General features: G+C 49.9%; 1 protein-coding gene across 1 annotated transcript in view; it reads right to left on the reverse strand.

Annotated features, from left to right (window-relative positions):
• The window catches only part of LOC144145629 (uncharacterized), a gene marked incomplete in the record, with an annotated part of 497,754 nt that overhangs the window by 79,550 nt on the left and 392,043 nt on the right, over positions 1-26,161 (reverse strand). Inside the window, 1 exon segment of the mRNA XM_077677301.1 lies at positions 9,930-10,371. Within this exon segment, the coding sequence (XP_077533427.1) occupies positions 9,930-10,371 (442 nt within the window).

Consider the following 26,161-nt stretch of genomic DNA (forward strand, 5'->3'; position numbering starts at 1 on the left):
TCGTTACTACGAAGTCCTCGGGAATGTAAATTGGCTTCGTTGTAAGCGATACCTTGTTAAAAGCGGGAATTATTTTCTCTTTACGCGCTGCGGTTGGGACTATGAAAAAATTCTAATAAAGCGACTTCGCTGTGTTCACTGCATTTTGGTCGGCGCTTTTATTATTAGGGGCTCGGGCTGTCGGCATTTAATGTCGTCATCGTAACCTTCATCTCATTTAGTCACGGTACTAAAACACCGGGACAGTCGTTTACGCCTCGAGCTTCAAAGACGCGAGACTTCTGCAGCAAAGCTGTATACCTCTACCCCCAACGGTTTCATTTCCGTTGGCAAAAACGCCAAGGCGCCAAGAACACACTTATACAGTGCAGGCTTCGCCCTCCCCAGGTTTCACGTTAGTGGAAATGGCCCGGGATTTTTTCTGTATATTGCCACATTAAGAAGAAACGGGCTTCTGTCAAAACTTTGATTTATAAGATAAACTCTAGATCAGGCGCTTACACATCAGGTGCTAACAAATGTACAGCATGAAACCAGCCGGCGATCTAAAAGAAAAAAAAAAGAAAGCTAGTGAGCTGAAACGCTCCAACACGCGTGACGGGCCCGAAAATACAGAGTCGCTTACTCGCGTCACCGTACGGTATACCACACCGCAGAGAGGAAGGAGCGACGTCATAGCGTACGCGCATCCGCAGTGGTCAGGGCGCTAACGTTTGCAATAAGGCGCTGCCGCCTCATCTCCAAGTCAGAGCGGCCGCCTCTGACCCGCACCGCAACAACCGCCGGTTCACGGCGGGAGGCCAAGGCTATGCAGTCGAAACAGCGACCCCTTCGCCGAGATGAACCCCCTGGCGCGAAGAACAATGACGCGCGACCCCAACCCCTCACCGCGGGCTAAAAACATGCGACCCCTGTTCGAGAGAGAAGCCTGCCCACAGGGAGACCTATGTCCTCGCTAAGTGTCGGGACGTTCCTGTTCTTTTTCTTTCGTGCCGCCCTAATTGGGCATTATTCCAGGCGACTCGCTCGCGGTGCGTGCTTGGCGTATAGTGGCTAGCGCGGTGTGGGGGGCTCTGGGCCTCGCTTACGCATGCGCGCTAATGCGAGTCGGCGGCGCGCACTTGCATTGTTTTTGAGTTGAGCGCATTCTAGAAACGTTCGTTGGGACAAGACCACGTTTCTGATATCGGCATCGCAAGGTTCTGAAGCCAGATTGAAATCATGTTAAATATTAACTGATTTATTCCTTAGATTTTCGGAAGTTTTGGAGCCCTTTATGGTTTCTCGCCGTGTTTTTTGTATTTTGAGTTTACTTTTATATTTTTGTTGATCGGTTTCACGCTGATCATTTAAATCTCACGTGGAGGATTAATAAAACTTCAGGCGACAAAGCAAATCGCGGTGGTACCGCGTGAGTTAAGCGTCTTAACATGAATACCCGGTTTGAACTGAACGTGGAGCGGTAGGGCCAACAATCTGCGGGGCAGCCATAGGAAAAAGCGTTGTGAAACACAGTGACGCCTTCTGACATCCTCTAAACATACGAGAAACTGACTTCGTTATAAGCAGCGCTTTGTTATAAGCAGAGATTTGTTCACTAAGCACTTCACAGTGGACAGCGAAAAACTTCGAGGCGAGAACTGGAACAAAACGGTTTACTATAAGCAGAGTGAAATTTCAGAAACAATAAACTGTGGTTGATTTTTCTGTCATAGGAGTCGGTAAAACACGAAAGCAAATTGTGCAGCGAAATCTGCAGCTGAGCATGATTTGCGGGTCGGCGGCTGTCTTGTGCTGTCGGCTGTCGGTGTGCTTGCCGAGCGACGTCCTGCTGGCGGGTCGCTTCTGCAAAGGTGTACTGGCGTCATTTGCGTGACGGATATGCCGTCAGTGAAATCTTGGTGCATCCCGGCATAAAACACTTCCGTGTTAAAATATAAAACCTGAGACCGAACAACCCTAAAGGTTGCTTTCCCACAAGAAGACCCTGTGTGCAGGGGTGCACCCTTTACAGGCCGTTTGCTTCGTTGTACTGGCGTCGTTTCCGTGACGGATATGACGTCAGTGACATCTGTCTATCCCGGAATAAAACACTTTCGGGTTAAAATTTATAGAGAACTGAAATAACGAGGGAATGGAAAGGGACAGGTAAAGGTAAAAAAATAAGAAAATAAACAACGACATTTACTTGTGAAATCAGCTTGCTCGAAAAGACAGATACAAGGACAAAATGAATGTCCGGTTTGATAAATCTGACACGTATAAAAGCGATGAAGCAGGCAAAAGGCTCGTAGAAAGTCGCGAATCGCCGCAGGAACCCAGCGCGACGGGGTTCGAGACGGCAAGCCTCCCCAATGCCATGGATAGCGCGGGAGGAGGTGGGGACGCGTGAGGTCGTGCGCGTGCCAGAGATCGATAGGAGACCGTGACGTCAGCATAACTCATGCACCGACCCATTGCCGCCAGTAAACAAACGCATTGTCGTTGTCGTTGCCTCCGGCGGTGGCATACGCGAGGGCTGGCGGGCACTCTTGCTCTGTGCGCTGCTATACGTATGAAGGAACGGGGGGAAGGAGAGGGGGGAGGATGCGCTCTTTTTTCTCCCGTTTTGCGTTGCCATTGGTAACGCAAATCGAAACTCTGCCGCGGCCCTGTCACAGCCGTCCTCTCAGAGTGCAGCCAGTGAATGCTATACATACGGGCCGGTGCCACGCTTCATATATCGAAACGCTCTCTCTTTCTATTTGTGCGCACAGATATACGGATGGAATGGCCGCTGGAGTGGACGCGGAGACCTGAACGCACTGCGGATCGTTTCACGCCGAATGAACGCGGGAAAGGACCTGGAAAACGTTTAAAAGCTTATCCGCGTAGGGCTTTGCATCATTACTGCATTGTGCGTACATATAACCGAAATTCGACGTGTTTTCGCTGAACCGAGATCATCACCATCATCATCACCAGCCTACGAGTAACTGGTGTCCCAATTTCATAGCCAAGTTAGGCACTGAACAGTTCGGCATTTCTATTTGTTCGTGTTCCGAGTCTTGCCGCCAGCAAGATGAGAGGAGCAAGAAACCAACTGCGCACACGTAAATACGCAGCTGCTGTGTCCAGAACAAAGGCATTGTCACCTTATAGGCCGGGGAGTGGGGTCCCAAAGGTCCCAGCGCACGTACTCAGCCATACGCAATCTATGTGCAGCGTCGACAGGAAGATCAAGCCAACTGACTTGGTTCATTTGTGAATGATTTTATATCAATAGTGGGTAAGGAAAGCTCAGCGGTCTTTTTTATACATGTTTGCCTCTCTTTGCGGCGTATAACACGCGTGTCACTTGAAAGCCTATGGCGGGCCATCAAAACCGTAACAGTGTTTAAAGGTTTGCGTGTCTGTATTGCACGCCAGACATGCCCAGAATGAAGACTGCAATTTATCTCTATCTTTAATGACGAACTAGCAGACGCCAGTTTCTGCAACGTAATTCCCTCAATATGTACCCCGAATGTGACGCTGCGTGCCCCTACTCCCATCTCCCCCTCTCCCCGTTTTTTATTTTTGCTACCGTGATAGGTGGGACGTCCGTTGGCGAAAAAAAAGTGCCTCCAACTGTTGGATAAAGATTACGCAGACTTTCTCGAAACGTCGTAAAACTTCTTTCAGCGATAAAAAACGGTCATTTAGATTTTCTGACACTTTAAAGCCATTTGCTTAACGTGATAAATATGCGGGGGCTGTTAGGTCAAGCTCATACGTATAGTAACGTAACACGCAATTATCAAAACGAGATGGAATATCAGGGGTCCATTTTTAATGCGTGGTTAACATAGGAAGTTTCATACTCGTATTGAATAATAGTGATCGTAACCACGGCAAACGAGCAAACAAACAAACAAGCATTCTACTGCGCGTACTGCGACCCCTTTGGTACGGGAACAGTTTCGTTCAGTAACGAACGCCTCTGCGAACAATACCGACTGGCCCAGCCCATTTCCTGCATGTACAGGCGAACCTCGTTATAACGTTATAAAGAAGTAGAATGGGGGCCGTAAATTAGTTCGTTATATCCGATATCCGTTGTAACCGTAGAGGTAAAAATCGGCTCTAATAAATCGGCAATCTGGTTCGCGCAACAATCCTAGATACAAAACGCATTGTTCTGGGCTTCGAACCCACTATAAACGAGGTAATCCTTATCTGTCTCTTTGTGGCATTTCAACCTGAACAGACCGGAACGTGAGATCGTGAAATTACAACAGAACGAAGTTTTTCGGAAAACAGGCCTGGGTTCTTATTTATACTTGAAGGAGGATGTGGCCTTCGCCCGGTGGCTTTTGGCAGTCTGAGCGGGATGAAGTATTTCGCAGTGTCCACGCATTAAGGGCCTTTTCTACTTGTGCAGTTTTTCAAGCTAATAAAAAATGATTGTTTTGTGCCACTTTTTTTTAAATGTTGCTTTTAATATACTAGCTGTCGAGTTTTGAGCCTCGCGGAAACCAAATATTTCTTCGTTATAGCCGATATCGCGCGGCTCGCGAGGTTTCGGTTTCGCTATAAAAAGAATAGGTGTCACTGAAATGAAGCGTGACCAAACAAACTTCGTATGTAGTTCGCTATATCCGATAATTCGCTATACCAGTCTTCGCTATAACGAGGTTCGACTGTACAGACAAATGTCAGTGTATTTAAACTGCGCCGCTCGGCCCCGCAGAAACCGATCGCGCCTGCAGCAAATACAAGCCTAACTAAATCTGAAAAGAACCCCCATCAGGCCAGAAATCGTTATTGTCATACGCAACGCTTCTCTTTCCACAGCACATTTCTGTCTACGCTGGGGAGATAGATGCACGCAAGCTGCCAACGCAACTACGATGCGCCGAGCTCGGTAATAGCGCGAATCACGCATGCCTACGCTGCGCCCCGAGTGAGCGGTTTTCTTTTTGCACACGCCACCGTCATTGCAGTAATTCAATGTTCCCACCTTCCGCCTCATTTGCTCTGTTTATTTCCCAGCTCGTTTGCTTGCTGTTGTTTCTCTAATATCTGATACACATTCGAATGACGCAACTTTTACGCGAGCGCTTTAGGCGATAAGGTGTGTACGGTCGAGTTGCGCGACAGGTGCACTGTTGGAGATAAATGAGCTCGTCAAGGCTCCACGGGTGAGCTATGTAACAGGTGAAAGGCCCCGCGTCATTTATTTCTGTGAAAACGACAGACACGTAATTGTACGGGAAGGGTGGAGAAAGAAAAGGCAAAATGGGCGAAGAGAATACTAGATGATTTGACTGATTGGTTGTAGGGTTTAAAGCGCCGACGCACCGCAGGCGATGAGACGCGCCGTAGTGGAGGGCTCCGGATTAATTTCAACCACTTGGGGATCTTTATCGTGCACAGAGATCTCGAACACACGGGCGTTTTTGCTTTTCGCCTCCATCAGAAAAGCGCCGCCGCCGCGGCCGGGAATCAAACCCGCGTCCTCGTGCTCAGCAGCACAACGCCTTAGCCACAGAGCCACCACGGCGGTTGCGAAGAAAATACTAGCAAAAAAGTCGGTAATCTCATTATTCCAGCGGTGAGAATATTGAGGCCGCAGATTTTTGCTTGCGTGTATTTAGTGTATTGCGGTATATTGCCTTGTGCGTCATTATACTGTATTAGTGTATTGCGGTGTACTGTATAAGTCAGGCAAACTGCCACATGGCGGTCGGCAAAAGTTGTGTGTAACGTCCTTTTTAGTGCGACAGCACTATGTGGCGTTCATGAAGAGGCCCCGATTTCAAATCGTCCAAAGCTTCCGGGGCGAAAGAATGCGAAGCCAGCAAGAAAGAGGAGGGCTAGTCTTAATGTGCGCAGGCTGGGGCATTTTATTTTTAATTGCTTTTCATTGCCTCACAATACTTCGTCCGTTGCTATGCGCGAGACGCGCTCTGCCCTTTCTTCGCTCGGCTGTCTCTAATCGCTGCTGGCATATGCGGGGTCCGACAGCTGCACGTACTACAGCCATATTAGCATATTTAGGTTCGACACTATAGGTGAACGAAACGTCAGTATTTCCCACGTCCATAACCATTCGACAGTAAAAACAACAAAAACATTTTTTTTTCCTTTTACGCTGCACGCGCCATTGTTTTAAACGAAACAAATTCGGCCAGACGTGGTGCGGCGAAAGAAAAATGCGCCGGTGGCAACAGCGCAATATGACACAATGCGTATCGACAACGCCGCGATTGTAACCGCGAGACGGCGATCGAACTTTTGCTCTTTTCTGGCCACAAGGCAAGGCCCGTGGTGCCTCTGTCGGCGGAGAGGAAATTGTATATTCACGCTGTCGCGCGTATACGAGCTGAACATTAGATTAAAAAAAAAAGAAGAAATTAAAGAAGAAGCAGAAAAGAAGAGAAAGAAAGAGCACGGGGCAGCCGCCAGGGTACGCACGGGAACCGCCACGCATGCGATATATAGGATAAACGCCGGCCAAAGGCGGTGGTGTGGGTGGCGGCGCCGTCACACAGACAAACAACAAACAATGCTGCGCAGCCTGCATACACAGGGGCTCGCAAAAGAGCAAAGCGAGGAACGGCCCCGAGAAAAGGAGCTCATTCGGATCGATTTTTCGCCCGCCCGGGGAAAGAAAGGCATCTGCCCTGGCGCGTCCGCCCGCCCGCGCGCGATGCAAGCGAAAGCAAAGACAAACGGACGCTGCCGAGCGAAAGAGAAGTGAATGCGAATTTTATGGATTGGCGGGGGCAGCTGGGACATTTCGTTTGTCCGCCGCGGGCCGGAGCCGCTGTATAGCGAGCACGCACGCGAGCATCGCTCGCTCCCTTCTTGCCGCTTCTGTTTTTGTATTTCCCGCCCGCGCTCGCGCGCGTCTCTAAATATAAGAGCGCGCTTCTCTGTACGCTTTACAACGCGACGAGCGTGCTATGCGTAGCGTAGTGGGTGCACATCTGTGTACGCATTCGGCATCGCCGCTCTTATCGCATGCGCTCTCGAGCGGTGCGCGCGTACAAATCGCGTTCTGCGTTGCCCGACGCCAACGCGCAGAAGAGCGCGCGGGTGAAGCGTGTCGTCTGCTGTCGCCAGCGCAGTCAGATCGTCTGCTGTTGGGTCAAATCGTCTGCGCGCCGAGTGGGATGTATTGACCGGGCGCCATGTTTGCTGCAACACAAAAGCCTCGCGGCAATGCGCATATTTCACGCGGCGCGGTTGCAGTTGTCCCCTTTTTATGGAACACCGTTGATGAGCTTCGGGCGTTTGCGTGTAGCCTGATTTAATGGGCAATTATTTAAAAACGGAGCGAACAAAACGTGAATAGCGTCTGTTTCCGCATATTTTAAGAAAGATTTGGGGTATTTTTTGACGTTACATTTGCTTTAATTTAATTCTACACACACACGTATACGCGGAAAGATATTCAGCTGCAACCCGGGTGCTCACAAGCCAAGCTTGCCTGCACAATCTTTTCATCAGCAGTCGTAGAAGCTACGCCTACAGATGTAGCGTTCGGTTAGATGGGAGTGAATGAAAACGCCCGTAAGCTTACTTATATTCCGTTTCAATGCTTATTAAAACTGTAATACTAAAAAAAATCATGCGATGCTATGTTAGTAGCTAAGTGTCAGTGAGAGTACTTTAAAATAATTTGTTTTTTTTTCTTCGCGTGCTACGGCGTCTCAGAAGAGCACATATTCAAATAATTACCGCCTTTGTTAAGCAATCTACCTTTATTCTAAGCCCCCTCTCCGATCCTATGACGTTGCGCGAGAACACAATTCTGAACAAGCAAACGAATAGTTTGCATTTAAGCATAAGCGGTATTGAAAATCGTACTGTCCTGAAATCTGGCCAAATCGGACGTTATTGATAGTAAACTGAGCCACAAGAGATGCGGCGCATTTTTTTTTTCCCCCACGCCTGATTGACCTTGCGTAAAGGCTTCTTTGCAGTTCTTTCAATGGACCTAGGTTGCACTTAACGTGATCAAATCGGTAACGTATGCGATCAAATTGCAACACACGCATAGTAGGCTTCCAGCAGGTATCTGGTTCCTGATTAAAAAGAGAAGCACGTTGTGAACGATGTGCCACGCGGGAAAACTAACGATTATTGATAGGGGCGATATCAGGAACGAGAAGTGCATATATACAAAACATAAAATACGTTATACGGCGAAAGAAGCAAGACACTCTGATGTTTAAGTTAGTAACCGTAGCTACGTCCAGATTGCAACAGTAAAAGATAAACCTAATTCGGGAGCGTGATGCGCTTACTGCGAAGTGTCTGGACTGGTCGAAAGTAGCACCTCTAGTCTGGAAGCACAAAATGAATTTGAAGTCTCCCCTTTCTGCCTAATAATGTACTCACTGCACCTCGCTGCTATCCACAGCTTTCTGCTGGCTACACTGAAGCTAATTTTTGTTCTCGCAAGCCTGTGATATTTGTGCGGCATCAATCTACCCGGGAAATTCCATTCACAGTGACAACCTTCCTTTTTTTCCGACAGGTAAGTTATAAACACCTGAAAGCTTGAAAACGTACTGTTGACGTTTGTCTTATACAACATGATTGTATCTGTAGTAAAACATTACCGTGTACTTGCTTGCTCCGCTGCAAAGTCTCTGTGGAACCGTATTCCCCTTTCTGTGTATGAACCCGCGCTATGAGTATATGGGGGCCTCGCATTCGCTCTGCCAGTCCCTGCACGTCAGCACTCAGGATTATATCGCTCGCTTCGTGTCAGCTCCACTCCGGCTATCTGCCCGTGCATCGAAAGCTGCTGGATAACATCTGCCACTAGTTGTGACTCCAAAAGGTTCTAAAGTATGGGTTATATACCCCCACCGGTGACTCTGGCTCACACTATTTCCGGGGGGTTTATCATCCCCTCTTCTAGAGTGATTTGAAGGACAAACCGAGATAAAGAAGGCAAAGCCAGGGCTTATCCTTGCAAGTACTGCAAGAAAAGCTATAGAAAAAAAATTTAAAACAAGAAAACCTTTTCCGTACTGTGTAGCCTGTCGCTGACGTGCAGTGAGAGCGAAATTTACGAGTTTACGTGGCCAGTATTCACGTTGCAAGTCTTACGTTCCCACTCGTAGTAGTTTTTTTTATTCTTTTCTTGCGGGGGGGGGGGGGGGGTAGTGTATAATGAAGAAGGAGAGACAAGCATCACCTCCGTGAGTTAGCGATCTGGATTTGTGCAGCGTTGCATAAATCGAACTGCAGGCGGCCAGGTCATTACTGACAAGAACTAAACGTTAGAGAAATTAGAGAAACCGGAATCGGGAGCAAGAAAAACAGCCCCCCACGTTTTAAACGAGAACGATGTCGGGGTATTGACGTTTCTTGACCACAATACAAAGGGCTCGTTCTATTCAGCTGGCACAATAAACGTGCGATTACACAGGCAAGCGGTCTCTATCGCAGTAAAATACGCAGAAGGTGCAGTCACTAGATCATATCGTTTCTTGCTATTGTCATATGGGCCAAATTTCGTAACAATGAGCTTCACCGAAGCAGAACGCTGTTTCGGTTCAATGCACAGGTAGACCAACCTTAGATGTAAGCGGGCATACAGAGATTGTTTTGCTGATAGTCCATCTTGACGAAGCCACGCTCTAACTTTAGGACACACGAATGTGCCTCAGCGCTTCGACGTACAATAAACGCTCAGTGGATGCCACTTGCAACTCAGATTTAGGCGCTAATTCTTGCCGAGTTTTGAACTGGGAAGATGTTGTAGGAGGCTTGCCTTCATCTTCATCTTACCCCGGCTTGGTACTAACCTTAATTTACCATCGGTCCTGAGAGACGTTGCAGACCGACCTCTGGTAACTCATTTCAGTCGGTAAATACCACCGAGTTTTTGAACAACCGGATAGATGTTGCGGACAAGAGAAGAGGCGGGCAAGAGAAGGACTCACCCGTCTTGTCCTGTGGGGTTGTTGTACTTGGCGGCGAGCGACCTCATGAAGTCCGAGTAGTTCCTCGTCATCATCTCCACCTGCTTGAGCGCCGGCGCGGCCAGCGTCTGCCGGTCGACGGCCGCCTGCGCGGCGGCGGCCGCGATCACTCCCGGCGGGAACGGGTGACCCGGCACGAGCCCCGGCCGCAGGCCCAGCACGAAGCCCAGCCCGGGCGGGAACACCCGGGCGGGCGAGGGCGAGGACTGCGGCGACGCCGTGTCGGACTCGGGCGACAGCCGCTCCAGCTTGATGTCGCTGGCCGGGTGCGTCAACAGCGCCGTCCCGTTTACCGGGAGGAGCTGCGACGCAGCCGACGAACGCTTGCGTCGGCTCGCCGTCGTCACGCCGGCCGGACCCACCACACCGCCGCCGCCGTTGCTCGTCGCTGCCGCCGGTTTGTCTGTGGAGAAGTTAGCCATGCACCGGTGAGCGGCCCCGGCGACACCACGCACGAGCACAAGGCGCACAGCCACGATCACACATGCCGCGCGGGAGGCGAGCGACGCCGGGCGTTAGCGTCAGCGCGAAGGACGACACAGCAGCGCGCGCGCGCAAAACCGAAACTGAAACAGACGCGGCGGCGCACACTGGAGCACGGAGACGGAGAAGCGGTGCGTCGACGCGCACGTCGTGGTCGGCGCGTTTTCTCTGGCCGGCCGGCGCTTCGCTTTGCGAGTCGGGAAGGCGAGAGAGCGGCGGCGCTGCGGTGGAGCAGCTTCTCACGCATGCGCCCGGCCGAGAAAGAAGTGCACAGGTTGCTCCATCTGTGAGCCGGGCAGGCGCTATCCGCGGTGGGGAGTCGAGGGGGGAGGCGAGATTTGCGTGCGAGCAGAGGTAGCACGAGCGGGCGCGCGCGATGAGGAGCAAGAGGCGATCACTGCTTCTTCTCCTCGGCTGGCGGCGGAGAGGGCCCCCTCCTCCGAGCTGTGACGGAGAGGCAGGGGAGGAGTTTGGGTTTCGGGTTCGCTTCCTTGACCGCTCCTCGCTCGCGCCATCCCCCCGCCTTTTGTGTCTGCGTCGCTTATCGGCCCGGCTGCCTCGCGCGGAAGGCGTGGCTTTGCGTTGAGCGCGGGACGGCCGCCAGATAGGCGTCGGGGAAGAGGGAACCGTTGCTCCGCCGCGTCTCCTTCTCTGCCGCCGCCGCCGACGGCGACGATAGCATCTTCACCTGTTCGCTTTTGCGGCTGCCGTCGGAGGCGCCACCGAGAGCGCGTTCGCTTTGGCCGACTACTACGCGTAGCCGAGGAAATGAATTGAAAAGAGGCGCATCCCTCACTCGAGTAGTATTCTGCCGCCGCCCTGAGCGATGCACCGTTCCGAGACGGCCTGTATCGCCTTCCTAAAGGCGCACGAACAACGCTGGCGTCGCAAAATGCTCGCCCTTTGCCTACATATCGATCCATTTGAGGTAGCAGCGTCCTCGGTCTTTTAACCCGTGCCGCGACTGTTTCTTGTTTGTGGAGTTTCAACCAGACTTGAAACGAAAAAAAGCACTTGGGCACACCCAGGAAGATTTAAACAGGAACAGATAATGTCAACTACCGTGCGAAAATGGATGGTAAGTAGGACTTATAATTAACGATCATGACCAGCCCACTGAGACCAAAGCGAGACATACTTCTAAACAAACAAACAAAAAATGCGGGCCCTGGCTGATTTCGAAACTACGTCGCCTCAAGAGTGAAACTTAATAAAAGAGAAAACACAGTAGAGGGTAAAATCAAACTATTCAGCTCATTCTCAATTCACATACAGTTAGCTCGGTATAAAAAAAAGTCATCGGTGCAGGACACTGGCGTGGTTATACAAAATTACGCGTTGAAAACGGGTATGATCCGCTCTGCATACACTGCTCTTCAGACGACCCTCCCCTAACAGCACACCTTAAATCGCCCCCGCGATTCTGAGATGCACAACTCTGCCTCCTTTAAAAATTAAAGGCGCAAATTCATGTGCATATTATATACACGTGAACACAGAACAAAGTTCCATCGCGTATACGACGTCTCTAATTTGGCTCTGCATTTCGTGATGTTGAGGAATGCTGGTTGTATAGGGGTGTATGGGCATTACACTTTGATGCGACAGAGAGCGCCATGTTTGGGCAATATCGACGTAACTAAACTTGTACATTCTATTCGTGGCAACCAACGACAAGGGAAATGCTGCAGCTTTGAATGGTTCCTGTGTAGAGCGATCTCTGACGAATGGCGCAGCAGCTTACAAGTGACTTCATTGTAGACTAAGAGAGTTCCCGGTATTGTAGCGAGAAGTGCCCTAGCTGGAAGACGTATGATGCTTGCTTTATGCTCGGCGTGCGACTTGCCTAAGTTGGCAAGCCGATAAAACCACAACCCAGCAGCGGTCCCATCTAAACCAAAAGTGGTTTAGCAGAAAAGGAAACTTTCGGATTCCATTAGTGCCCCATCGCTTTGAAGAAACTGTTATGCCAGAAAGCTAGCTTTTGCTTTTGAACACCGCACTTTTCTATTTGTATATACGTGATTTCGCATGCGCGGGTGGCTGTGATAACAGGGGCAAGCTAAATGACAATGCACTGATGCTGTACGGCGAAGCCCAATCTCAGGCATCTTTCCAGGAGTGGGGCACGCGTACGATATAACCTATACGAATAATAACGAACAACGATGGGAATTACGAATAACGAATCAAGTGGTGGGTGCAAAGGGACCCAAGGGGATCCAAGGGCGCAATTTACGAACAGAACACAACTTTAAATAAAGTAAATCGATTGCTACACACCACCCGTATCCGCGTGTACGCACTGGGGATGGCTTCAAGCTCATAGCAGGGAACGCTCTTGTTCACTTGGGTTTTAATCATAACAACAACAACAACAACAACAGTAGTATTATTAAAGTGAGGAATAAAAATTAAGGGGGCGCATAATAACAGTAACAAGCGTAGAAGCAATTGGGTGGGGTCTTCTCACGTGCTGCTACAGGTCAAAGGCTAGAATTCACGTAAAAACAAACAAAAAATGCGACGGGGAAATTGGCTGCAAGATTTATAGTGCGTGCACAGCAATAATCCCGCGCTACCTGTTTTCAAATCCTGCTACTGTTTTGCCCCTCAGCCCGGCGAACAAAAATTACGCGCATGCGCCGCGGCCCCTGATCCCTCCCGGCTCAATATTCATCCGTTTAAAATCACCCGCGGCAGTAAAGAGGAACCGTGAACTCACGATTGTCGTGCTTGCTTCATTAGCGAGAACGCCGATGGCCGCGGTCTCAGCGCTAATCTCCTAAGCCTCCGGTAGGTGTGTCCCGGCAATAGGAGGGTGTGTGCAGCAGCGGTTTATTGTTCTCGCACAATGCACAAGACGGGTGCCTCTTCTTCCGCGCCATTTGGCACGTGCGAAGCGCGCACTCACGCGAACTTGTTCGTGACCAATCGGTGGCGTGGGTATCGGATTACCACTGTCCTTTGTAATCCCGAGACAACGCCGCACACCCGAGTTATACGGCAGACATCACCGACCGGTGTCCGTGGCCAAGTTAAGGGCATTCGCAAGTGAGGGGGACAACGAGATTCGGCCAGTGTATACTGTAGTAGACCATTGCAACTTCTTTGTCTCGCAGCCATTTTATCATTGGGCTGTACCAGTGCCGACTTAATTGGTGGAGTCGACAGAGCCCTCTAACTGCGCATACGCAACACTGTACGGAACATGCCAAGATGTTACTAATGTGTAAATGATGTGAAAGCGCCTATAGCGAGGATCGAAACGATGCAGATTCAGATCTTAATCAGATCCGGCTAGATTCTATTTAACATGCTGACTTGGTGTATCCCGGCATAAAATTCCCCGCATTTCCCCGAGGGGAAGAATGTGAAAGTGCGAATGCACGAGTTGAATTTTCGCGGTTCGGTAGTGTTCGCGAAAGAGAGATCACACACACACACAACTACAAAGAAAGAAAGATGCATTTATTCACAGACACCTATTTGTGTTGCCGTTGTACTTGATTGCTAGAGCGGATCTCAGCTTTGAAATTTCGTGTCAGTACTCCTTTAAGCAGGTGCATTAGCCCTTCTCACGCCCGATTCTTGGCCAATCCCCCACGTGGGTATGTGCCATGTCAGCGGCCAGGCAGCGCGCGCCCATCTCCCCCGTTGCCAAGGAAGACGAGGAGATTCCTTGCCAATCCCCCACGTGGGTATGTGCCATGTCAGCGGCCAGGCTGCGCGCGCCCATCTCCACGTGCGCGGAAATCGCCGGTGGACGCAGGTTCAGGGTCGCTTAAGAAGTGCATTGCACTTAAAACACTTTCGTGTTAAAATATGAAACCCGAAACCGAACAACGTTAAGTATAACGTACTCTTTAGTGCTAAAGGTTGCTTCCCCGCAAGAAGACCCTATGTGCAGGGGTGCACCCTTTACAGGCCGCTTGCGTCGTTGTACTGGCGTCATTTCCGTGACAGATATGACGTCAGTGTCTGTGTATTCCAGAAAAAAAATCACTTTCGGGTTAAAATAAAGGGCCTAGGGGCTTCATACTTTAGTACACGGGGGCTTATATTCCCACCTTGAAAACAATGTCTTCTTAGCAACGCACTTGTGCTTAGAGGTGAAGCCGACTTTAATTGGATTGATGTAAGCTTGGCTTTTGTAAGCTGGCTTTAGCACGTTGCGTGTGGCGCAGTGAAGCATGGCCGCCTACGGAGGCAGCATGACTACAGAAAACGGCTCTAAATATTGCGTTATGAAAAGTATTCGAAACAAATTATATGACAATTAGTTGCGATAATGACTACCATTACGCCGAGTTTCACTTACTTGTCACCATTAGTTCGTTCACATTGAAAGGGCAAACGTCACAGAATTACATTCTGCTGTCAATGAACGTCCATCTACGGAACGAATGTGGTTGCAGAAAATGGCTGTAACTCTCGTTTTACAGGCACATATATCTGGAAGCAAATTACACGACAATTAGCCTCTTCTTCACCGAGTGAAAGGGCACTGAATTGTTACGTTCCATCGGACCAGACGATGCGGGCTACGCTAAATGATGTTTTGATACAGCAAAATGTCAAAGCCTGGTTGACGCAGAATTTAGACGTACAGTAAAGTAGCTTTATAGTGAAGTTTTCGGGACAGAAAGCTGACTACGCTACAAGCGGTGCTTCGTTAAAACCGGTGGTAATTTGTTCTACGTGCATGAGAGTTGGAACCGCAGAAAACGTCGAATAAACCGATAATTTGATAAAGGCGACTTCGCCATACTATAGACAGCGAAATCTGCTCCTGTCTTATAAACGAATCGCGTTATACTGTTCGAAACGTCGTTATAACGTAACTCGTTATAGCGAGCAAGCAGTGCTGCTTTTTTAATTATAGGTAACGTTTCAGGGAGGTCAAATTAGAAATTTTACGCCGAGGGTAGTTTAATCAGTAAGGAAAATGGGTCACAGCACTACTGAACATTCCGTCACCATCTCACTTGGGTCTCTTCACCTGCGCAATAATCACCTGACCTTGCTTGTTAGGCATACCTATTTATCAATACCGAACCCATCCTAGTGGTTTGGTTTCGAATTTCGGGCACTCGGCGGCCAGAGAACGGTGAATTCAATTTTTTTAACAGCTTCTTAATAACTGAATTGTTGCTTGACACGTACAACAACTAATAAATGTTACTTTAATTTCATGTTGCGCCTTGTAACGTAAATCAAAAGCTCTGGATGGGTTCGAACAAATCACCGTATCTCGTGTTCGTGGCCGTGCTCCAAGCCTAGTCTACCTTTCGATAAAAGGACGTAATTATGAAATTTCAGCCATGAAGAGTTGACAGCAAATTTTTGGGGTGAAAACAAACGCATAACAGGACTATAGGAATCCCGGTGTATTTTTGTCAGTGCAGTAATGTAGCCTAGATTTCGCACCTAGATTTCGCTTACGTTCATTAATTGTACCATTCGATTAGTCTCATTAAACCAATGACTTCGCAATATCAGAGAACTCGCGCTCACCGAAGTCCTGAAAATCACCGAAGTCCCACCGTTAACGATTGCTTAATTGTGAGGTTTCACGCGCCGACACTGCACAAACGATGAGGCGCGCCGTACTGTAGGGCTCCGGATTAATTTTGAACACCTGGGTATATTTAACGTGCGCCGAAACCTCGAACACCCGGCCGTTTTCGCTTTTCGCCCCCCTCAGAAAGGCGGCTGCTGCGGCCCGGAATTGAACCCGCGACTTTGGGCTCAACAGCACAACGCCTTAGCCAATGAGCCACCAAGACCCCCCCTCCCTAGGGCCCCTTTTAACGTCTGCACGCATCACCACGCAAATGACCAATACGAATCCTTCTTGCACTACACGTCAACAGAGCAGTTTGTTATGCATAGCGTTCGCAAAAAAACGCCGGAAAGCCGAGCGCTGCTCCCGCGAGCGCAAGGTCGAAAGCCTTCGAGCGAAAAGTCAACGATCGCTCACGCCTCCACAACTGGGTATGCCTAAGTAAAAACTGCCACTACAAAAAAAGTCATCAGAACCCTCCATAGCAGGCTTTACCCACCATGCGGAAATATCTATACATATAACAACGATAATTGCAACAATATGTGCACAGTTTAAGAACTACACCCCCCCCCCCTCTTCCGCCCTCCTTCACAAGCACACTCACCTCTCTCTGTTATCTGTTTAGAAGTAAACGCAACTAAAAAAATCACAGAAAATGAAGCAGGTAAAAATGATTAAAAAGCTGAGCTTCGAGTGACTGAACTTCCGAAAGCAATTTTCCGGAAGCAAGCACCGCAAGCCTTGGAGAGCCAGAAGCCGTCGTCGCCGACACTTCCCGCCACCACCTCCTAAAAGTAGACGCGTTGAGACTGTCAGTCAATCAGCTGCCACCCGCGCACGGAAGGGAAGTCGCTGCACTTTTTTTTTATCCCACGTCCTGAAAACTCAACGCGTGAAGCGCACTCACGCATAGAGTACACACAGAACACCTCGCGCGGTCATTCACGTATCCTGCCGGGGTTCTCTGCATGCAGCCATTTTGGAAAAGGGCACACATCCGGCGGAAAAAGGAAGCAGATCCCACCACCTCTCCACCCTCACCGTGGCCACGCTTTTATACAGCTGGACAAGCGCAAGCTTCAGTCTTTGAGCCTAATTATTACGCCGCCTCCACCGCGGGCACCGTGCACTTCACGCGCGGCGCACGCGCATGGAACCACCGGACCATGCAGCCGGGTCACTCGGTTTCCGCCGCCACCACCATTTTTCTGCACACGACGCCCCAAACAAGCCAGCGCGCACACAAGCGACCTCCCGCGCGCAATTAAATGCCCGCCGGGCGCTCCCCAAGGTGCACCCCTCTCTCCTTTCTTTTTCAGCAACAATTGTCTTTCGCCGCGGCAGCCAAGTAAATTTCTTCTTCCGCTGCCTGATTATCTTGCTTCCCTTCCTCCCACACTACGTTGCTCCTACGTCGCCGCGGTGTATAAAAATTCGCGGAAGCGCTCAATTTCGGCTGAGCCATTTCCTGGCTAGCTGACCTCTCGCCCGCGCGCGTTGATTCTGTTCCGGTCGTCATCTTGTCTCTGTCTGTCGGCTTCCTGAAGGGCCGCTAATTCATTTGTTCAAGCTCGCATGTAGCATCATACACGCCAATCAGGCATTAGTTCATTTAACTGTAACTATGTGCTCGCTGCAAATAACATTTCTTACCCCGCGCCATGATTGAATCCAGGAGGAAATCGCCTCGACGTCATCACTAACGCTCACAAAGCGGAAACATAAGAACCCGTCTGCACAGGTATATGCGTAGGGTGTATTATCTTCCCAAGTAACGTACTTAAAGCCTAGACTATACCCATTGCATCTCTCTGTTGGGCACATGACGAAATACGTCAATTGAGGGGTGTTTTCGGTCCTCGGGAGTGAATGTCCAAGACAGGCTGTACGGGCTACAAAGGCTGAACTAAGCTCTTTACGAAAGATTAGCGCGAGAGTGTGTATTTGATATCATCACTTTACATATTTTCTCTCTAAAATTAATTTTTCTCACTACTGGCGTAACAAGCTGATCGTCATGGCTATACTAAGACAATGTTTTTATTTTCTTCATACATACTATCTCTCCTCCCCCCTTTGGTGGGCGTTTGGTCTTCAAGTTCCCCTGCATCTTTTTAGTAATTACACCGAATAACTAGGGGCCCCCAACTATACCCAAACTTTAATTTTTTATCAAGGAAGGAGCATTCATCGTAAATTCAAAAGGAACATCCTAAGCTTTCCGACTACAAAATCAAAAGTGCTAGATTGGATTGGAAAAACGCTTTATAAGCCATTGAGACCGTGGGCGGTGGGTCGACATCCTAAACCGGTAGTCTACGCTGTGCTTCGGTGGCCCTCTTTTTTAAGGCTCATTCCCACATTTTTTTTTCTCGGCTTTTCAGCCATGCCAATACTGCGGTTCGAAGTACTCGAGTTTCTCGTTATTTTACACACCTGCTCCAGTGAATGCCCCAAGCAACATTGTCTTCTTGGTTCTCGTATGGTCCGCGCCTTTCCCTCTCTCCCTTTCCATTCATAAGTTTGGCTACCTGCGCTGACTCGTGGAAACGACGACCGGAAGACAACAAACCCTCGAGTCCGCACTGCTACGCACGGAGTATACGGAGTACACGCGGAGTGTACGAACGTCGCATGAAGCGGCAACAGAGAGAGAGAGAGGCGACGAGAGAGGAAACGCGAGGTCATGTGTCAAAAAATTGTCCCTCGTCACGCGTCGAGTGAGCGGCGGCAAGCAGCAGAACGCCTCCACACGCGCCGCGGAGTCGTCCTTCATCAAGGCAAACCTCGAAAGAAGAAAAAAACATTAGTCGCACGAAACGCCTCCGCGTCTTCCTCGCGTTTTTCTTTGCTTGAATACAGTTTGTTCTCCTCGTACCTTTCCCGCCCTATCTCTCCCTTTCCAGTTCTAGAAGCGCCAGCAAGGACTTCCGTTTTGCGTTGTGGCGTAGTACATTGCTGCGTGGCGATTCATTGAAAAAGAGCAGCTTACGCTGTATACGCGTTCATTCATGCCTCTGCATCCGTCCTCCCCTGCATCTTTGCACGATTAAAAAATTGGCCTGTCCTTTTCTGTTTTTTTTTTTCGCTACCATATGGCATGATTGTCAGCAATGGACAGCGGTGCTTGACCCTGCAAGGAAGATAAAAAGGCTAGCGATTTTCTTTCAGCTCTAAAATCTGCCCGACCTATACTAGACAGTGATAAGCCAATTAGCGGCGTGAATGTCTGGTTTTGTGAAGGGAGTCGTAGGTGAACAGTATCTGTCTTGGTGTATCTTGATGCAGCCAGGGCCCTTTAGGGACGCTGGTGAAACTGTGCGCTCCATATGCTATTAGATATGGCTGAACGGAACTACCCTAGAACTCCATTAGAACGTTAAAGAAACATCGAGGCTTATTCTTAGGCGGCCGGCGAGAAAATCGTTCCTTGTTCATCGCTGTATACAGATTTACCTTTACTTGCAGGACGTATAGCTCAGGGAGGAAAATCGATAACTTCTTCTTACTTCAACGACACGTCCTCCTCTACTATATCTGTCGGTACTGATGTCCCTCCCTATTAGACCAATTTCCTTTTCGTACAATGCTATATATACTGACCGATCCGGGATGTGTTTGTTTGTGTTTGACCGATCCGGGATGTGACACGCGCGAATAATCGTGACGTCTGGTGTGGTATTCACCACAAAATGTCGACGTGGTTGTCACCGTGTATAGAGAGCACCGCGTGTGGGGCCTCTGCACCGTATTTCTTCCACAAAAGGAAGCCCGGTCTTCGAAAAAACGAAGACCGCAAGCTTCCCACGCCGTCGCTTCTCTTCTCTTCTCGCGACCGCAAGAGCCGCGGAATAACTTTTAGGACACGAATAGGAATGAAGACGTCATGGTTGGGGTCATTCCTTGTAGTGCGCATGCTCCGTTGCATGCATACACGCATGCACTCCTCGGCCATGACCGTATACATACGCTGCCGCATGTCTCCGCGAGGCTGTCGGGTTCAGCGTGCGTGGCACTCATATAGATCTGACGCATGCATGGCGTACGTATGTATACGCGCCTCCATCTACGACAACGTGGTTCACGTCGCAACCGCGCACGCCGTGGAAATGCGCTTCTGCCCACGGAAGCGGAACGGTACAACGCTGCACGTGCTCGCTTTATGCGCGTGCACCTCCCCGCCGCAGCCACGGTAACTTCGTCGCTCCGGTGGGAAAAGACAAAGAAAACAGAATGAAGAGTGAGGACTGAGGCGTATATATAAAGTTAAGCCCGGCTTCTGTATGCATGCACTCTGGCGCCGCGGCCATACACGCACGCAATCTGAATACGCTGCTGTTCCCGAAACGCCGCGTTATGGTTGCGTTTGTTAGGGTGCACGGGAAGGAAGTTATGGCTGCGTTACGCCATGTCAAAAGCCATCGCGCCCCTTTCGCTCCTGTGAGCATCTCGTTCTCTTGTTTCCCGCTGCGGTGTCTCGCTTCTCTCTGCGGGTCGTCGTCACCGTCACGCCTCCGAAACGTCGCCGCCTTTGCACATCTTCGCCTCTCGCCCTCTCTCTTTACTGCCAAGTGCGGCGTTACTGTTTAAGTTTCCCCGCTGCACGTCGTCGGAGTTTCCTCCAGTTTAGACGACTACCATACACATCTCTCTGCTGTCTTTTATTTACCTCCTGGCGTCCATTCACGGGTTTCACCGTGGCGTGGGACACCGGAGGGGAAAGCCTCAGGACGCAGAAAAACGCTAACATCCGCCTGAAAAAAAAAAAAAAAAAAAAAAAAAAAAACGAAAAGAGAGATAGAGAGGAGCGCGCGGTGACTGGCCTCCCCCGCCTCCTCCCTCCACGCGTGTCCGCAGACAGACCCGCTACAGAAGAGAGTATGGTTACACACCTCTCTGCACGCTCTCTTTTTAAAGAGCCACGCTTCTATGCCTGCAGCCCAGCCGGCAACAACTTCCCGTCGCGATGAGGTAAAAGCGCTGCCCTCTCCCTCTCTCCTCCCCTAACGCGACTTCTCGCTCCAGTACGTCGCGTGCCCGTGATGAGTGTTCCGCTGCGGCGCGCCGTGGACTTGAACCCACGCCGCCCTCTCAAGCGGGACTCCCCCCCCCCCCCCCCCCCTTCTTGTTTCCTTCCCTTGCAGTATACTTCCACCCCATGGCAAGACGCCGACGTGGTACCGGCGCAGCGCACGCCTCCGTTCCTATTGTTCCGAGAGAGGAAGAAGGCAATCACTGCCGCTGCTTTTTCTGGGCCTAACTCAGTTTTTATTTAGTTCCCCCAAGATTTACGCACCGGCGGAAAGGAAATGAAAGCCGTGGAGCAGATCGACCCGCGCTGCCCACCCGCGTTTTAAATCTCCTGCGTTGAAGGAGGGGGGGAGGCTTATGCTTGCACACTTGCTTGCGAGACCGTCGGAGTCTTTGTGTCCCTGCGGACGACGGGGCCGGTATGTATCTTTGATGCGAACGTTATGTCCTCTTCCTATCTCTCTCTCGTGGTCCCCTGTGGTCTGTTTCTGCGTTATACGCGGGACTTGATTGCCGCGCACGGTGGAGTCAGAAAGAGAACGCTGGGAACGGAAAAGGAACTTCCTGCCGAGGAAGTTCGCCCGGTAAGGTTTGCCCATTTTCGGTGGCTGAAAAGAACCGGGGTGATTGCGCAAGTCTGAAGAAGTATATGTGGATAACAAAGCGAGGCCCACCGGGACGTCGTCACATCTGCAGAAACGAGGCTTCCGTTCACTTTGTTTCCGTAACAGGATTTCAATTAAAAAGTAGGGAAACGCAGAGCTATTTGGAAGAAAATAACCCACCCCCCCCCCCCCCCCGCCAAAAAAAAAATTGTAGTTTGTTTAACACGAAAGTGTTTGATTCCTGGATACACCAAGATTTCACTGACGTCATATCGGTCACGGAAATGACGCCAGTACAACGAAGCGAGCCGACTGTAAAGGGTGCACCCCTGCACACAGGGTCTTCTTGCGGGGAAGCAACCTTTAGTACTAAAGAGTACGTTATGTTTGTGTATTTGGTTTTTAGGTTTTATATTATAACACGAACGTGTTTTATGGCGGGACACACCAAGATTTCACTGAAGTCATATCCGTCATGGAAATACGCCAGTATACCTTTGCCGAAGCGACCCAGCAGCAGGACGTCGCTCGCTAAGCACACCCATACGACAGCCGCCGACCCGCAAATCATGCTCAGCAGCAGATGTCGCTGCACATTTTACTTTCGTTTTTTTACTGGTTTCTATGACAGAGGAATCAACCAGTTTTTTTTTTCTGCCTTCTTTGGGTTCACGTAAAGAGCAGAAACACCCGTGAGTCATGTTTGGGCGCACGTGAATGGTACCCATGGTCTAAATTAATTCGTAGGTCTCCACCTCGGCGCGCCACGTAGCCCAGGTGCAGTTTGTTTCGGCTCGTTAAAACGTCAAAACGTAGAATTAACTTGAATTAGATTTGGACAAGCTGTAGGAAATCGCCTTCATTATCAGACGATTTGGTAATGCCAGATTCTACAGGTTCAAAAAGGAGCTATCTCTACTTTCCGGCGAAGCCGATATGTTGCTTTAATTTACAGATTTTGTGTGCGCGCGTGGGAGTGGGGGCGGAAGGGGGTGGCTTGGCAGGGCTCTATCGAGTACACAAGTTATTGAATAAAGACTAATGGGGTATCACCAGTGGCGTACGCAGGATTTTACTTCGGAAGGGGGGGAACACATAAGAAATTGAGAAAATATTAACAAACAAATACTGCCAAAAAATATTAATATCAAAACAACAAACTTAATAAATAATAACAAAAACAAACAAACCCAAGAGCAAAACATCGCTCGTGGTTGATCTCGCCTTAAAAATCCCCACCGTCGAAAAAAATTCTGGAAGGGGGGCGCGGCCCCTCGCCCCCTCTTTTGCGTACGCCAGTGAGTATCCGGATAACAAATTACACACACACACACACACACGCACACACATAGGCACACACACGCAGTGATATCGTTGATAGCACAAGAAGGGAAACACCAACTGTCTCAGGGCACAAACATAGCCCATACGCGAGAACTTGCTTGAGCAAACATCTTATTTAGCTACTAATGAAGCCAATACGTTTCAGCCATTGGAAGCCGTAACAACAAAATGAAACGAAAATGGCACGCAAAAATATATATAGTTTGAACCGCGACCTCAGATCAGATTCCGCTGCTGAGTGGTTAGATACAAACATTTCGGTTCTATTAAACCTGCATGTTTCTTTTTTTTTTTGTATTTGAAATAGCGCGCCACAAGCATGTGTTGGCTTAAGGCCCGGTATTACGCTTGCCGCTAAGCATCACCATCGACTGAATGAAGCCGAAATCCCGACTAGCGGCCCACGAGTGCACGCAGATATATCGTTCGCTTCAGCGGCGCCAGTCAACAATGGAATTACTTTCGTGCGTACGCGACGTAGTAAAACACTCGTGGTCTCCCGGCAACCAAATCGTATTCCCAAGGTTCCCTGCTTTTTTTATTCTTTCTGCCCACCTTCCCAGCCTATCGTTTCCCTTTCCCGTACAGTGCACCTTTCGCAAGCGCTACCTCCGCGAGACAAAATACGTCATCGTCGTTCTCGGCCCCTGATAGGCCGACGCAGTGGTAAGGGCCAGTAGCACCCACCAATCGCGACTGTGGAATTACAGTGGAAAGCGTTCTCCACAGCCTCTCATACGTTTACTCTAAAGATGCAGTCTTTCCGCTATTCTTTAACACATTTCTCTTTTCTTCTTTTGTCTTAACGACTAATCGCGCATCGCCCACGTCACTGCCACAGTTAGCGCAATGTTCTTTCTTGCTTTGTTTTTTTCGTATCCACGTACTTGTTCTGAAGCTCACAAGCAGGGCGGTCAAGGAAGGGGAAGGGGGGAGGGGATTACGTTCGTAGACACCGCGGCAACTACGTCCACGCAGAGAGGAAAAGAACCATGCGTGCTCGACGCGATTGTATACAGAAACAACTACGGTGGAAGAGGGAGAGAGGGGGGGGGGGAGGTTCTGTCTGGCGCTGTTCACGCTTGTCGCTCCTGCAGGCGGGCTCACTTCGACACGACTCGCTGCTTGTGACTGTCGCGGGTCACGTCACGTGACCAACACGTACCCTCCCTCCCCTTCTTTCGGCTTCCTTCCCGAACCCATTCTTTTGTTCTAAAAACAGTCACTCGCTGTTGTTCCGTCGGTATCCCCCTCACTCTCTGTTGCGTCCGACCGACAGAAATTTGCCTCAGAATTCATTCATTCAGCTCCAGCGGCCAAGTGGCTCGGCGAGAATGGTGCTAGTATACTCCCACAGGGATGGGGGCGTAGGAATCAAAAAAGAAATTGGAGGGGGGGGGGGGTGAGTTAGAGGGGAGGGTGAGATCCCTGTGCCAGGTTCCTTTGTTCTCGAATCTGTTTTCTATAGTTTTATTTATTCGTAAAAGTTTGCGCTTTTTTTCTCTTTTTCGCAGCTTCCGCCCACTCACGGTGAGTAGCTTTTTAAAGAGCGACGCGAGTGGACGTGAAACATCAGCCGTGAAGAGCTCAGACGCACAAACACACAAACACAAAGTGAGGGATAAAAGCTGCGTTACATTTTGAGGGAAACATTACGCGGGGTATAACAGAACGTATACGACTAAAGAACAACTCAAAAAAGAAAGGGAGAAGGAACGGAGCACAACACACGAGATGCGGACGGGGAACCCTAGGAGCGACGCATGGTCGGAGGAGGATGAGGAGAGGAAGGGGGCCCAAGCACACGGTTTCCGGTGATTACCACTGACCCGAGACTATAAGCTGCCATTTTCCCTCGAACTCCGATTTTGACCTATCCTCCCCCCCTCCCCCAGCCCTCTTTCATCTGTTTCCGACTTGGCTCGACTGCAGAGAGAAACGCCGAAAAAACTGCCTGTGCGTTGTTTCCCCGTGGGCGCGCTTGGCTGAAACGGTACGGTCATCGTCCCTCCCACGACATCCCCTCTTGATATTTTTTCGTTGTTTCTCTGATTTTAATGCCCTGTTTTTCCTGCCTCGCGTCTCGAGGAGGTGTGCGTCAAACGAAGCGTGCACGACGACGACGATTCCCAGGCCCGAAGTGCTGCATCTGTTTGCGTCAGGGTCAATGCATGCGCAGGAAACGAAGCAGCGGTCATTGCCGGGCGTGCGCTATAACTCCATGTGACCAACGCAACTTGCACAGGCGCGAAGAAGATGCTAATGCAGCGCCGTCATGCCAAGGCGACTTTGTTGTTGTATGCGTGAGTGGCCTTACTGGTCAATGAGGAGAACGTTACAGAGCGTCACTACGTGCAGACCAAAATAGAGCGTGTTCGGAGAGGAGTTAGCTATATACTTCATATTCACGGCCTGTTCGTACACTCATTTGCGGCTTTACACTTCAGTCAACATCCTCCAATGCTACTCAATGGCGTTTGTGCGCATAGCACGAAGGAGCCAAGTGTAACCGAGGTAGAGAAGCAACGCTACACGTAATGTTTTCTTACCGGTGATCCCACTTCGCTTTCAAGCAGTGTCTGGAAAGTATTACTGTATGCTGGTCATTTACTAATAAGCTTTCATTATTGTGCGAACTAGCATATAGTTACAGATAAGGGCGTTCGAAAAACAGTGAGACTCAGGGACGTAGCCAGGGGGGTTGGTTGGAAGTTCGAACACCCCCCCCCCTCCCCCCCCTCCCCCCCCCCCCCCCCCTAAAATGTTTTCCAGGCAGTGCACGACCATTTTTTTTTCTTATCGTTGAAAACTTGATACTTTGTTCGCAAACGAGGACAGTTTTTATTGGTCTCACGAGGGCCATAGAGAGAATTTTTTTCGGGGGGAGGGGGATGGGGGTATGGGTTATGGGAAGGGAGAAATTTTTGCAAAAAGGAGCCCTATCACTTGCTTATATGTGCGTCCACTTCGTCGCAAATGTCGACGAAAGACGATAGTCGTCTAGCGCCCCTGCCAAGTAAATGTCCCCCTTCTCTTTCCCGCTCACCTCTCATGCTGTTCCTCTCGCGTCTCGCTCCTCCCAATATAAACACGCTAGCGGTTTGCTCAAGTCAATTTAAATTTGGCGCGTTCCACTGCTCCATGTCAAATACATCGATGCC

The sequence above is a fragment of the Haemaphysalis longicornis genome, unplaced genomic scaffold, assembly GCF_048455015.1.
Source record: "Haemaphysalis longicornis isolate Haplotype H1 unplaced genomic scaffold, Haemaphysalis longicornis Haplotype H1 scaffold_7, whole genome shotgun sequence".
Classification (NCBI taxonomy): Eukaryota; Metazoa; Arthropoda; class Arachnida; order Ixodida; family Ixodidae; genus Haemaphysalis; species Haemaphysalis longicornis.